Raw genomic sequence first — 15,324 nt, 5'->3', positions numbered from 1 at the left:
GGTATTTAAAAAAATAAGTTAGTATATACTTTTATAGAACAATATAACATGCATTTTGTCATTGATGCTTTTTTGTTGTTTTCATTAGGGACTGAATTCTAAATTACAATTTTTATACTAGCTTGAAGGACCAAGAACTATGAACTGAAATTTCACTAATTAAGATGATTTTTTAAATTTTGCAGTGTTTTAAGTGTTTTAAATCAGTGATGTTTATAATGACTATTAATATACTGTTGAAGCCAGTTTTTAGTTCACAAACAGCGTGCTCAATACCTGAGAAATGGCAATAGAGCAACTCACCTCTATATATAATTAATTAATGGACAGTAAATGTATATGCACGTCTGCTAGTAAATACCAGGCTAACTGGTTTTTATGTCAGCAGACTGAAAACTATGAGCAGAGAATACGTGAGCAACAGGAACAGCTGTCACTTCAACAAACTACTATTGACAAGCTAAAATCACAGTTGCTTCTTGTGAATTCCAGTCAAGGTATGTTCATATTTTTTATGTATTACTTGAACCTCTTGGAGAGAAAAAGGTAGAAGTTAAGTTTTTCTTTTTTATTTCTCCATCATTTCTCAATAGTTCTGATTTTTAAATAACTGTAGTGCAGTTACTTATTTTTATTTAAGAAATGAATACTTGCACAGTTATGGGGAAATGAACATGCACATATACTATATTGTAGAATTCTAAGTTGATGAAACTTCCTAGAAGACAATTTACCAGTAAATAGCAAAAGCTTTCTTAAATGTCTGTACCTTTTAAATGAAAAATTCAAGCCCTAAAAATATGTCATAAGAAAATATTTGTTATAGAACTCAAAGTTATATATGCAAGGAAGCTTATCACAGTAAAAGTTCTTTTTTTTTTTTAAGATTTTATTTATTCATGAGAGACACAGAGAGAGGCAGAGACACAGGCAGAGGGAGAAGCAGGCTCCACGCAGGAAGCCCGACACGGGACTCCATTCTGGGTCTCCAGGATCACGCCCTGGGCCCAAGGCGGCACTAAACCACTGAGCCACCAGGGCTGCCCCCACAATGAATGTTGTAATGATGAAAAGTTAGAAATAAATGTTCAGAGTTAAATTAGTCATTCATATAACAAACGGCTATGTAGCCAAAGAAAAATGATGATTATAGATGTTAACTTACTATCTTGAGACATATAATACATAGAAAAATGAACAAAGCAGGATAAAAAATGTATATAATTTTATGTGTAAAAAAAAAGATTTTTGTTTGAATCTGTAAGTATAGGAAAAGAAAAACTGTGATAAAAATATAAACCAAAATGTTAACCGGAATAATTCACAGGTCATAAAAGTTGTGGCAGTTTTTATTTATTTATTTATTTTTGGCATGTCTGCATTTTCTAATTTTCCTAGAATACGTATGGAGTAATTATGCAAATAATTATCTTAAACAAGAAATACATACCTGGAAATATGGCTTATTAAAAGTTTAATTGCTATTGTTAAGTTATAAAGAACTTCTAGTTTTCTAAGTTCTATATATTTTTTACATCACTGATTTGGGGAGTGGGGGTTTTGTGTATTTAGTGGGAATGAAAAAAATCTAAAAAGGCAAATTTAAATTGTCAAAGTAATTAAAGAATTTTCGAAGCTCGCAATTTAAAATATCTTTATAATTGGGGTTTCTGGTTTATTTTTATTTTACCAGGTGGTCCTAAAAACGGGTTCTCTACTTATATCCAAGAGGTTTTTGTCTTGCAGATAACAGTTTTGGCTATGTTCCCCTGCTTGAAGACAGTGAAGCAAGGAAGAATAATTTGATTCTTGATCAGCCACATGATAAAGTAAAATCAGGAATACCAAGAGAAAAGGAATTAAAGGTAGACTGCCCTGCTGGTTTATTCCATAAAGGAAATAAGAAATGAGAAATCAGGTTCCACAGACTTCCTGAATTATTCAGTCAGTATTTTATCAAATTTGGGTGGGCAGGAACAGGGGTGAAGATTGTTTTCAGTCCTACCAATGCTTCTGCAAAAAGCAACATTCAAATGCTGACATTTAACACATCTTCCTTGTTTTATTTTCCTGAGGTAGATCCACCTTTAGAATTTAAACAAATTGTATTTATACACAAATGACTTAGATTTTTCTAAATAGAAGCATTATTTCTAAGTAAAATAAATGCTTAGATTTGTTTCATGTTTCCTGATACTCTCTTTTCTATATCACAGGGATTTAACAAACAAATAAAACATTTAACTAGTAGATAGTAAGGCACAGATGATTCTGGATTAGAAAATGACACTCTAGTTTTTTCTTCAATTGCCAGAGCTTAATTTTTTAAAAAATCCACCTAACCAGCTTACTCGAAAGTCTTCATTGAAACAATATAAAAAGGAACATTCTGTATTTGCAAGATGTGTATGAGGATGTTCAAGCTACATTGTTTAACAACTTAAACATCCATCAGTAGCAGAATGGCACACCTTTACGGTGAGACACTTTAGAAAAATTAAAATTAACTAAATATTTATATATTAGTATGTCTAGATTTCAGAAACAATGTTGAATAAAAAGTAGAAATTACAAAATGATAAAATGGGAATGATTTATTTAAATTTTTAAAAATATAAAATATTATGACGTTTATAAAAACACAAGTATATAGTAAAAGTATAAAAACAGGAATGTTAACAACTTTAGAAAAATGATCACTTCTACAGTTGGGGAAAAAAAGAGTCTGACTCTGGGAAGGTAGTAAAGAGGGCTTCAGTTGTAGCTATAGCTTTTTTTTTTTTTTTTTTTTTTTTTTAAAGAAAAGATGCTGGGGGAATCCCTGGGTGGCTCAGCGGTTTGGCGCCAGCCCAGGGCACGATCCTGGAGTCCTGGGATCGAATCCTGCATCGGGCTCCCTCCATGGAGCTCCCTCTGCCTGTGTCTCTGCCTCTCTCTCTCTATGTCTATCATGAATAAATAAATAAAATCTTAAAAAAAAAAAGAAAAAGAAAAGAGCTGAAGCAAAATGTTAACACTTGTTAAATCAAGGTAGTGTATATATAGGTGCATATAATTCTCCATGTTTTTATGAATCATTGAAATGTTATGCTTAGAAAGGAATTTTTTTTAATGACTTAGGTTTTAGGAGGATGACACAGTTTTGAAAAATATAAGATCTCCCAATAAATGAGGACTCTTAACATCCACAAGATAGCATTAAATCAAGAATGCTATCTTTATTTCTTTCCTTCTAGACAACGTAGGAGATTTAAGCTTTGTGAGCCAAGGTTATTCAGTTACCAATAAGCCTCATAATTAAGACTATCTTGTTTTTTTTTAATATCATATAAAAATTTTAGAATGGGAAGTTCTTTAAAGTATCTCCGATTTCATTTTTTAAAAATCATTTTTGTCTTTTTATTTGGATCATTCAGCTCTCTTCACCCCCACTACAATTTCCATTTATCTAAAAATGCTGATAAACACAAGAAACCCTTGCACTGGAATATGTTTAGATTTATTTTGCAAAAGACAGGATTCAGAAACAGTGATTCTGACTTCTGAAATACGATTTTATGATTGGGTCTATTATAGTATAAAATATTTGAATTGCTGTAAATGGTGACTTATAAATTTAGTGCCTAAGTAAACAATATTTACATTTCACTTTACTGTTTCAGAGACTTCTAAATATTATTTACCATTTACCATTAATTTTTATTCAAAATTCCTATATTCCAGTTATTATAATATTTCTTTGAAGGTACTATCTCTAGTTCAAAATGCAGAGATTAGTCTTGGTTAGAAGAAATGGGATGGTGTAAAAGGCTCTTAGATATGTTAATATTTTATCTTATATTTGGGAATTTGTCATTGTTTATGAACATTTTAGAGTTTATTTTTCAGTCAGTAAGTGCTCAACAGGAACCTTCAACAGACTTCTTTTTTAAATTCCATTTGTTTTGTTTTTATAAGATGTCTTTGTAAAATATATGTCTGGATACCTGGGCTAACATAAATATAAGTAACAGAAATTATGTTAGAGATGGCTTATTTCCAAAGAATTAGTAATGCTGCATCCATTATAACTTTATTTGTAGGCAGACAATAGAGGGAAAAAAATATTGAATATTTGAGAGCTGGCTATATATTGTAAAAAGTTAGGCCACATTTAGAAAAGTGTTGGCCAATTAAGTAATTGAAATTAAAATCTTTTCAATTGGCATATATTTTATTCTATACCTGTTGAGTTTGAGTTATAATTATATTCAATTTTAGTTAATACAAGGAAAATCTTTTCCTAAAGAATTTTGATTTTGGGTATATCAGGATTTTTCCAAAATGAAAAAATATATTGGTTATTAGTTGCAATTTTCTAAAAGTATGCACCTACACATAAAAACTACAAGGCAGTATGCAGAAATGGCTAAGGCTACAGGTTTTTTTTTTCCATTTTCAATATACTTTTATTAGTCCTCTTAAACACTAAATAATTTCTAGAAATCACATTCCCACATTCATAATCAGTTGCCCTAGCCTCTGTAATGAATAACTAAGTTAATAGATGCTTTGAACCAATAACACAAGGAAGCTACTAACCACCCACAGTCCTTTCCTTCTGTTTGGTGAATGGTTTGAGAATTTGTTTTCTTTAGACTATTTATTTTGTTTAGGATTTGTTTAGAATATATGACAGGGGAAAGACCCATTGACATTATGGCAAATGACAACTTTGAGTGTCTTGATGAATGAGACAAACAGTGGAGGAAAAGGGTATGTTGAGAAAGAAGCTCTTTTAGAAAATTTGAGAAACATGAATTTGTAGTTCATTCTGTGTTCATGGTATTCCTACATAGAGCATGCCAGAGTCCTTTGATTTCTAAAAGGGCATAACAAAGTCAAGGAGCACCTAGGTGGCTCAGTTGGCTAAGCATCGGGCTCTTGATTTCGGCTCAGGTCATGATCCCAAGGTCTTGAGATCAAACCCTGTATGGGTCTCTATGCTCAGCGGGGAGTCTGCTTGAGATTCTCTCTCCCTTCCCCTCTGCCCCTCGCCATCCCCCCACTATACATGTGCGTGCATGCTCGCTCTCTCTTAAAATAAATCTTAAAGTCAAGACAGCAGAGCTTGTATAAATGGATGACCCTTAGTATTCTGCATATAGTTTAGAGGCATTAGGGAGAAAGTACTTAGTTTAATGGGAAACCTGAATTTCACTTATTTTTTTATTATTATTAGAGGGAAGCAAAGGAGCAGAGGGGGAGAGAGAGAGAATCCCAAGCAGTGGGGAGCCTGACATAGGGCTCAGTCTCATAAACTTGAGATCACAGCCTGAGCCAAAATCAAGAGTTGAACTCTTAACCAGCTGAGCCACCAGGTGCCCCTGAGTTTCAGTTCTTGTACACCAAGTTTGCAGTCTTTCTTGATGAGATATTTTTGGCAAAGGGGTTATTCCATTATCCATCATACAATAAAGTACCCCAAATCTTACTCCCAAACTTAACTGCTTAAAACAACAAATATTTATTATCTCAGTGTCCGTGGGTCAGAAATTTAGGAGTCACTTAGCTAGGTGGTTCTGGTTCAGGATCTCTTGTGATTAGTCAGGACGTGGGCAAAGGCTTCAGTCATCTAAAGGGTTTGTGTGGTTGGAGGATCCACGCCCAGGATGGCTCACTCACATGACTGTTGGTAGAAGACTTCTCCATGTGGACCTTACCTCACAACCTGGCCAGTAACTTCCTCAAAGTAAAAAGTAAGAGATTCAAGAGAGAGAGTGAAGGAAGCCACAGTGCTTTATAGGACCTAGTCTCTCAAAATCACATACCTTCACTTCTGCTTTGTTCTGCTCATTAGAATTAAGTTATGAGGTGCTCCAGAGGCAAAGAAATAAGCTCCTCAGATGTGTTTTTAAAGCATTGTGGGATTGTAGATTGTGGTGTACAAAGGGTACCAGAGATCAGGGGCATGGGGCATAATGTTTAATTAATATGATAAGTACTAGTGAAAAGTAGAGGACCTTGGCAGAATTTAATAGTAAATTTAATCTCCTGACTCCTATCACTGTTAATCTCAGAAGAAAGAAATGTCATAGCTTCTCAACCTAAGAACAATTTCAAAAATTCTAACATGAGTGTAGACTTGCCAAAGAATAGCTGAGCAGTGTTTTAGAGAATCAAGAAACTGTTGCCTATTGTTACCTTTCTTTTTTTCAAAATATGTAGAAAATCAAATAACACAAAAATGCACATACTTACTCTTCACAAAACTATCTCTTGTTTGTAGAACACCATTGTCAGATAACATATGTCATGGAGGCAGTTATTTAAATAACAAATTGTGTTTTTTAATGTAAATATAAATTGGTATTGTTTGGTTCACCTTTTTAAAAACCAGGATTGTGATATACTGCGTCATTTTTAAGATCTTGGAAATAATTAAAAAAATAAAAATAATAAAAAAAAAGATCTTGGAAATAAGAGATTTTTATAATACTGCTTATGAGAAGCACTTCAATTGACAAACTAAATACTATTCTAGGTGTCTAGGGTTTGACAAAAATTGTTTGCCCTCCTCTTTCTAAGATTCTACTTTTTGTTTTTGTAGATGTTACATGAAAGTCTAGATATAGATAGAATGTTTGGATATAAGAAAACATATAGAGAGTGATGATAATATAGAATCCGTAGAATTTGGTGATGTTGATACATTTTCTTCACTCATTCATTAAATAACTGAACTATCTACCTCACGTTTCGAGCTACTGGAAGAACAAAGAGATATTGTCCCTGCCCTCTGGCTTAAAGTCTTGATTTAATAGATAAAACCAACATTACTAATTGTTGTGAAGTCATTTCAGATTCCAGTATCCAGGATACTAAGTATTGTCTGAGTTTATTTTAACTTCTAACTATTTATTTAAATAGAGCTCATGTGTTTATGTGTCCAAAGAGCTGATTTTATGCTTTATTTCTGATTTTCTGTATATATTTCTAGTTTATGTGTCTTTTTTCATCTAACTTACATGCTTTCAGCAAAAGTGTAAAAATACAAAGAATCTAGTTATTACTGAAAGATTCCAGTTAGTTGGCACATTTCTAATGTAGCTGTCATTACGATTATTAGATAACCAGATAGATGGTAGCTTTGAGGAACAGCAAAGATTGTGTGGGTTTAGAAGAGTAAAACAGTGATGTGGCTGTGGAGCTGCCATCAGTGCTAACATTAAGGAAATAAGATGTGCGATACCTGGCAATTCTAGTCTATACAGAGGCTCCGACATGTTTGAAGAAAGTTGATGTCTAAAAATTCACTTGTCAGTCACTTAGATAAGAAGTATTTGAATTCCTATTTCCCCAGTCTTGCTAGTCAGTGACAGGAATACAAAAAAGAGGAGGACAAGATCCATCTCCTTTAAGGAGCTATATATAATCTGGTTGGAGAAACAAGGATTTGGAGACCCAAAGCAATTAGCAAACATTATAAGATGATGCAAGGTCTTGATTATATGATAAAATGAAACACTAATTATAATTTAATGCTACAGATAAAACATGTAGGACCTTAATTTAAAAATAAAAATTCCTGGTGAGCTGAAGTTAGGCTTGAGTAGGGGCTCGACATTTAGTTCAAGTAGAGAAAAGAAAACGCATTCTAATACGTTTATATTTTGGTAATGTGGGCACAGATATGTAAATTTTCTGCAAGATTTTAATGGAAAAAGAATAACATATATAAACTGAAAGCTGGGGTGCCTGGCTGGCTCAGTCAGACTCGATTTTGGAGTCATGAGTTCAAGCCCTATGAAATTACATACATAGATACATCCATAAATACGTACATACATACATACATAAATTAACTGAGGGCTAAAACTGAGGATTTTAAAAGAGCATTTCATTTACTGTAATCTTTTTTAAATGACATAATCATGGCTTCAGAAGACAGAATGCTCTCTACCATTTTGTTACTTTATTCTGTAGATGGTACTTTATTCTGTGGGTGGTCCTTCAGTGAAAGGCATCGGTGTATTCCTCTAGTTGTTGATTATGACAGTTTTAGCAGGCAGGATATGAACTTTAACCCTGCTTTACTTTCTGGAATTCTGTAACTTTTAAAATCCTAGCTTCATGAGTCTAGGTTTTGGATGGCATCCCCATTCTTGAACAGTTCATTTGTCATATACATTGGATTTCAGATGCAGTTCCCACTTGTGGCTTTCTCTCCGAGTTTAGGCCCTCTGTAGCTCCTCACTTTTTCTATTGCAGGTCTCTCAAACTATATATTCAAGTTGTCATATATTGTTCAAGTACCTTGTTTTATATGCATTATAAAAGCTTTATAGTAGACTTGTATTATGAATACTTTGACATATTAATGTGAATACATATAGCAATTTTGTGAAAATGTAGCTGATAGTCTCCCATCTGTAATTTAAAATACTGCCCTAACAGCAAAACCATAGTATGAAACCAGTTATGTTTTGCAAGAAGAGCTCTTACAATAGAACTCAACAGCCTTTCCCCCTCTTCCTTTAGCAGTTTAGGATCTGGAGTCATTAATAATTTGGTTGGGGTTTTTTTAGCTAGAAGGTATAGAGAAACCTTTCTAGATTTCTCTTCTAGATTCTAGATTTGTTTCTAGATTTGTTTCTGGATTTCTCTTCTAGATTCTAGATTTGTTTACTTATGTGGATGTAGTTCTATCAAAATACCTTATTTTGAGTCATTAATAATTTGGTTGGGGTTTTTTTAGCTAGAAAATATAGAGAAACCTTTCTAGATTTATCTTCTAGATTTGTTTCTAGATTTGTTTCTAGATTTCTCTTCTAGATTCTAGATTTGTTTACTTATGTAGATGTAGTTCTATCAAAATACCTTATTTTGAGGTGTCTGGGTGCTTCAGCTGGTTAAGCATCTGACTCTTGATATCAGCTCATTCTTGATCTCAGAGTCATGAGTTCACGCCCCGGGTTGGGCTCCATTCTGGAGTCTACTTAAAAACAGCAACAACAACAACCAAAAAAAACTCACCTGTTTTACCTTAAAGATATATATTACAGAGGCAGACACTACTTTATTTAGAAATTTCTGTTTTAGTCCATTAAAAACTATAAAACCAATCTATATGATGTACTGAACTGATTTAAAATAATCTACATGCTTATTTAAAAAATAATTGTCATATGCAGATATATGATAAATACATTTTTCATCATTTGAGTGAAAGCTAGAAATCAGACCATTAATCAAGATACAGAACTATCAAATGATTTCTGTGGGAAAGTCTAATTTGGCTTACATCATCTAAATGCATAGTATTTGAAACAAAGTCACTTATATAACTCAACTTCATTTAAAAAAAGAGTTACTATATTCTTCAAATGATAAATTCTTTCTTTTCATCATCTTTTATTAGATAAAAGTAGTGATTGTACTATCTATATAATGACACATGCCAGCCTAAGCTGGGATTTATGTAGGATTAGAGAAAAATGTATGTAAGCACTCTACCCTGTCTTCTCAGTCAGAGCAAATGTCCTATTCCTCCAATTTTTGTTTCTAGAGACTGGATTGAATATACCTTCTTTTAACATTTAACATTTCTATATCACTCCTCTTTGGAGACTGGTCTTTGTTTATAGACTCTCTGGTAGAATAATAATTTGAAGGAAGAAAACCAGTTCATTAAGGCTCAGAGTTTTTTCCAGTGTTACAGTAAGTATATCACAAACTTAAGAAACAAATATGTATTGATATCCAAATCACTTAATATTTACATTGAAATTTATATTGCAGACATTTTGAGTACTTCCAAATCTGAATCATTTTTTAAGACTTATTCATTTATTATTTTAGAGTGAGCACACAGTGGGGAGGGGCAGAGGGAGAGGGTGAGGGTAAGAGAATCTCAGGCAGACTCCCAGCTGAGCGTGGAGCTTGATCTTAAAACCCTGAGATCATGACCTAAGCCAAAATCAAGAGTTGGACATTAACCTACTGAGCCACCCAGGCACCCCTCCAAATCTGATTTTTTTTTTTTAAGATTTATTTATTTGAGAGAGGGAGAGAGAGTGCACAAGCAGGAGAGGCAGAGGGAGAGAGAATCTCAAGGAGACTCTGCTGAACATGGAGCCCTGTGCAGGGCTCAATCCCACAACCCTGAGATCATGACCCACGCCAAAATCAAGAGACAAGAGACACCAACTGTACCACCCAACTTCCCCCCCAAATCTGAATTATTAATCCAGCCAAACCTCTTACTGTTCTTAGTCTGTTTTTTAACTCAATACATCATTTTAGGGTTTTTGTTTTTATAATACTGGAAATAATTTTTGAGGGAAAAAAAATGAGAAGTGGCATATCATTTTTTAAATTTTCTTCCCTGGCTTTTTTTTTTTTTTTTTATTTATTCATGGGAGACAGAGAGTGAGAGAGGCAGAGACACAGGCAGAGGGAGAAGCAGGCTCCATGCAGTGAGCCCAATGTGGGACTCTATCCTGGGACTCCAGGATCAGGCCCTGGGCCGAAGGCGGTGCCAAACCGCTGAGCCACCCGGGCTGGCCTATTCCCTGGCTTCTAAACAAATTTGATTCTTTCTAATGATGGCTTTCATTCCCTTCCCCCTTTTTAACTCCTTCCTCACATTTCCCATTTTTCCCTTTTCTACTTTTTTGCAGAGACCACAAAACAGTATATTCGGTTCAGCCCTGGTTTCTCTTGACCCAAGCATAAAAGTCTGTTCTCTCAACCTCAGTAGGTTGGACTAGCCCCGCAAAAGAATCTAGTTTCTCTTATAATCTTCACCCTTAAAAATCTCAAAATCTGTTCTGAAGACGTTTGTTTTTCAATGTTATGAAATGCTTCTGCCTTTGATGTGTTGTGATCTGTTGTTTTTTGATTATTTTGGTTTTTGGTTGAATTATATGGAATCTGGTTTCTGATAGGTAGTTGGGAAAGGGGAGAATATTATAATAACCTTTTTAGAAATTGTGGCTATTCTCCTTTGGTACTATACCAAAATTCAGTAAGTAGTAGTAGTCTCTTAAGTGTTAACTGCATTAACTGAAACCAGTGAACTTTTCTACTGCATTAAAAGCCAGTGGTCTATCTTAACCTATGATTTTGTAGCTTCATGAATTGGTCATTTGGAAAATATTGGTTCACTGAACTATGCAGATCTTTCAAATATTGGCTTATGATGTAGTGTTTAAAATTCACATCTAACATCATACCGATCTCACCATAAAAGTCTTTTAAAGATTGAACATTTGTCAGACTTGCTATAACAGGTGTACATTCCCCAGGATTTTAATTTTTGCTTGAAAACTTAAATTTTTTCATGGACCACAAATCTTGTCAGCTGTTTTCCTTAAAGTTAGAAGCTAACTTCATTTGCTTTTAAGAATGGATAACCATAGCTTGCATGTCAGTCATTCTTTCAAGTGAAAATAGTGTTCCATTTAAAAAGTGACTAGTTCGGGATCCCTGGGTGGCGCAGTGGTTTGGCGCCTGCCTTTGGCCCAGGGCGCGATCCTGGAGACCCGGGATCGAATCCCACGTCAGGCTCCCGGTGCATGGAGCCTGCTTCTCCCTCTGCCTGTGTCTCTGCCTCTCTCTCTCTCTCTCTCTCTCTCTCTCTCTCTCTCTGTGACTATCATAAATAAATAAAAATTAAAAAAATAAAAAATAAAATAAAAAAATAAAAAGTGACTAGTTCATCTTGCAACTTAAATGGTTGAACCAGTGCTTTCCCCCAAACAACCCTTATACTTTGGTATGAAACAGAAGTCCTTTCTGTGTATTTCCTATTTTGTCTCACACAATATTTAAAAGCCATCAACTTGGGATCAAAATTTAATAAAATTAATAATTTTTACAGTCTCATCAAGGAGATATCTTAAGACTCCCCCAGGGATTTTTTTTTAAAGATTTTATTTATTTATTCATGACAGATGCACAGAGAGAGAGAGAGGCAGAAACACAGGCAGAGGGAGAAGCAGGCCCCATGCAGGGAGCCCGATGTGGGACTCGATCCCGGGACTCCAGGATCACGCTCTGGGCCAAAGGCAGGCGCTAAACCGCTGAGCCACCTAGGGATTCCGCCCCCCCCCCCCAGGGATTTTTTTTAAACCAAATATGTGGCTTTCTTTTTTTTTTTTTTTTAAGATTTTATGTATTTATTCATGAGAGACAGAGAGAGAGAGGCAGAGACACAGGAAGAGGGAGAAGCAGGCTCCATGCAGGGAGTCTGACGTGAGACTCGATCCCAGGTCTCCAGGATCAGGCCCTGGACTGAAGTCAATGCAAAACCGCTGAGCCATCTGGACTGCCCCAAATGTGTGGCATTAAGAGTATGGTGACTCCAGTTTGGTACCATGGCCTTCATCATACTCAGGTGCCAGCAGTTTCACTCACCATTGTTTTTGCATCATCAGTATAAATGCCACGGGAGTGAAAAAGGCAAATAATAACATCTAATAATGTTATAATAGTTGACTCCATGGATTTCAGCGTCAGCGATTTGATTTTTACCCTACTTACAAGCTAGTAAGTTAGCCACTTAGTGCTTGAGGGATGCTATAAGAAGACTCTAGAATCAGGGGGGGAAAAAAAGCTCATTATACACATCACAGCAAGCAAAAGCATTATTTGCTTTGGTCCCTCCTGTAGAGGGGGAAGGGTAATGCAGTAAGACCCAGATGGATGCTTGTATATGCGGTGGGTTGCCTTAAAGGTGAGGAACACTGAGCTTAGGAGATCTATCATTTTATAGCAAGCAGTTAGCAGCCTGCTCCTTGTCCAAGGGAGACATTATCTTTCAGGTTTGCCCCCTGCAAACACAGTCCCGAGAAATATCCCAGGTAAAGAGCAATCAGAGCCTTGTATTCTTGGCATACACAGCAAAAATGTACAGGAACACTCAGGACCCAAGGAGATTTCTCTCCCAACAGTGGATCCCCTGAAAGGATTTCAGGACCTCAGGGATACTGAGCCATATTTTGAGAACTAGTTTTTACCAGATTATAATTTTCTTTCAGAAAAATACTGCCTTTTTCACTTTTCCTTCTGTTGAAATCATATCATGCTCTAAGAATACTCTAACATCTCCTCAGGAACCCTTATTTATGCATAGAAGTCATATAGTTTGTTCAGTCCTTTCTTAAATAATTATTCTACAGCTTTATCCTTTATTCTTTCTGTTGTTACATAAATTAACCCATTTATTATAAGCTAACAGTGTTTTAAATGGTGGAGCTTCTACTGGTCTTTTAACTCCTTCAGTCAACAGACTTTACTGTGATGGCAGATGTGGTGTAGGTCGAGGCACTACTGTTTTCATGCAGAAACCACAATGCCAGATACCCACAGCTCATGTTTTCATGTTGGTTTGCCATAGAAGGAGCAAGTATAATTTGATACGCTGGCCTGTTTCAATCTTCACCATTTTCTTTTTCTTCTTCTTTTTTTAAAGATTTTATTTATTTATTCATGAGAGAGAGGCAGAGACATAGGCGGAGGGAGAAGCAGGCTTCCTGCAGGGATCCTGATGGGGGACTCAATCCCAGGACCCCAAGATCACGACCTAAGCCGAAGGCAGACGCTCAACCACTGAGCTACCCAGCCGTCCTTCAGTCTTCATCATTTTCTCAAGGAGGGCACCATGACAGGTCCTATATTTACCAGTGATTGCGACCTTCTTGATGTATTTAGCCATGTTGCCACCAACTAAATCCAAGCCCAAAGAGTTAGATCTTTATACTTTAAATCATAATACCTAGGGCAGCCCGGGTGGCTCAGCAGTTTAGTGCTGCCTCTGGCCTAGTGTGTGATCCTGGAGACCAGGGATCGAGTCCCATGTCAGGCTCCCTGCATGGAGCCTGCTTCTCCCTCTGCCTGTGTCTCTGCCTCCCTCTCTCTCTCTCTCTCTCTCTCTCTCTCTCTCTCTGTCTGTCTTTCATGAATAAATAAGTAAAATCTTAATAAATAAACAAACAAACAAACCTACCTACCTATAAATTGCTCCCAGTTACTTCTCTATACCCAGTATATTAAATCTACAACAAACTGAATTTTGATTCTAATCCTTTAAAAGCTAGTGTGGTGCCTGATACATTTCCTGGGATATTCCACAGAACCCCGACCTATAAAATGCTGCATACTGTGTACTCTTTCTGATAATTTTTAAAGGCATAAAAATGTATTATGGGATCTGAAATCAACAGACAACACTTAGCTTCATTTAACCACAGAATCTCCAGCTAGCTTTTTTTTTCAATTTTGTATTTTAACAACCCCTAGATGGATTTGTAGTCCCCTTAAAGATATCTCTAGAATTTGGTGGGGGAGAGACAGGGAAGGCTCAGCTCACTTTAATTTTTCATTTGCAGCTAATATGTTACACTCTGTGACCACTTAGGTGGTCTTGCCATGTTATTAAACCTCAAGTTTTTCCCTGAAAGATTTTTGTTTACCCAAAATGGATAGCTTTTGTTTTCTCTCTCCCATTTTGTTTATCAGCAATGCTATTGTGATTTTTGTATTCCAACTTAGTTTTCAGCTAAGTAATTCCATATTGGATGGGTTTACACACATTATTTCTACCTCTAATTGTTCTTCACTATTTAATATTAAGAACAGTATGTCTCCCTCTACATTGCATCCACATAATGTTGCAGCAGCTCACTGACTTGTCCATATTCCCTGAACCTGTCATCTGGAATTTACTTCTGCTGGATGGCCAAATAGCTACAGTAACTCTTGCTTTCCTTCTTGCTGCAGCAGATTAAACATTCTCTTCTCCTCTTGTCCTGAGAACAAAGTGATAACTTTTTTCTAAAGCTGAATCTAAAACTCTCTCCTCCCTACTTTTTAAATTTCTCTTCCTTTTTGCTATGAAGAAAATAATAGATCTTGGCACTTTATTGCCTGTTGTCAGACCTACAGTTTTTGTTTTGGATTTTACTATTCCAGGAAAGCCTAATCTCACTTTCTTTAAGGGTTTATCTTGCCCTAAGATTTTTTGATGCTAAGGAGAACACTCCATAGAAACATGAACCAGGGATGCCTCGGTGGCTTAGCGGTTGAGTGTCTGCCTTTGGCTCAGGGCCTGATCCCTGATTCCCAGGATCGAGTCCCACATCAGGTTCCTTGCATGGAGCCTGCTTCTCCACCCTCTGCCTGTGTCTTGCATCTCTTTCTGTGTGTCTCATGAATAAATAAATCTTAAAAAAAAAATGTGAACTATATTTAAGGAAAGGGAATTAGGTTATGTTTTTTCATTTTTTTAAAAGATTGTATTTATTTATTCATGAGAGACACAAAGAGGGAGACAAAGACAGG

At 35.6% G+C, this 15,324-nt stretch overlaps 1 protein-coding gene across 4 annotated transcripts in view; it reads left to right on the top strand.

Annotated features, from left to right (window-relative positions):
• Positions 1-15,324, top strand: part of TANK (TRAF family member associated NFKB activator) — a 94,217-nt gene that overhangs the window by 58,739 nt on the left and 20,154 nt on the right. For all 4 annotated transcript variants that reach the window (XM_055307977.1, XM_055307979.1, XM_055307975.1 and 1 more), the window contains 2 exons: positions 389-497; positions 1,747-1,865. In XM_055307977.1, coding sequence (XP_055163952.1) covers positions 389-497; positions 1,747-1,865 — 228 coding nt within the window. The remainder of the gene's footprint in view (positions 1-388; positions 498-1,746; positions 1,866-15,324) is intronic.

Source organism: Nyctereutes procyonoides, unplaced genomic scaffold (assembly GCF_905146905.1).
Source record: "Nyctereutes procyonoides isolate TBG_1078 unplaced genomic scaffold, NYPRO_anot_genome, whole genome shotgun sequence".
NCBI classification, from domain to species: domain Eukaryota; kingdom Metazoa; phylum Chordata; class Mammalia; order Carnivora; family Canidae; genus Nyctereutes; species Nyctereutes procyonoides.
The sequence above is the reverse complement of the archived record's forward strand: the minus strand, read 5'-3'. Positions and strand labels throughout refer to the sequence as shown.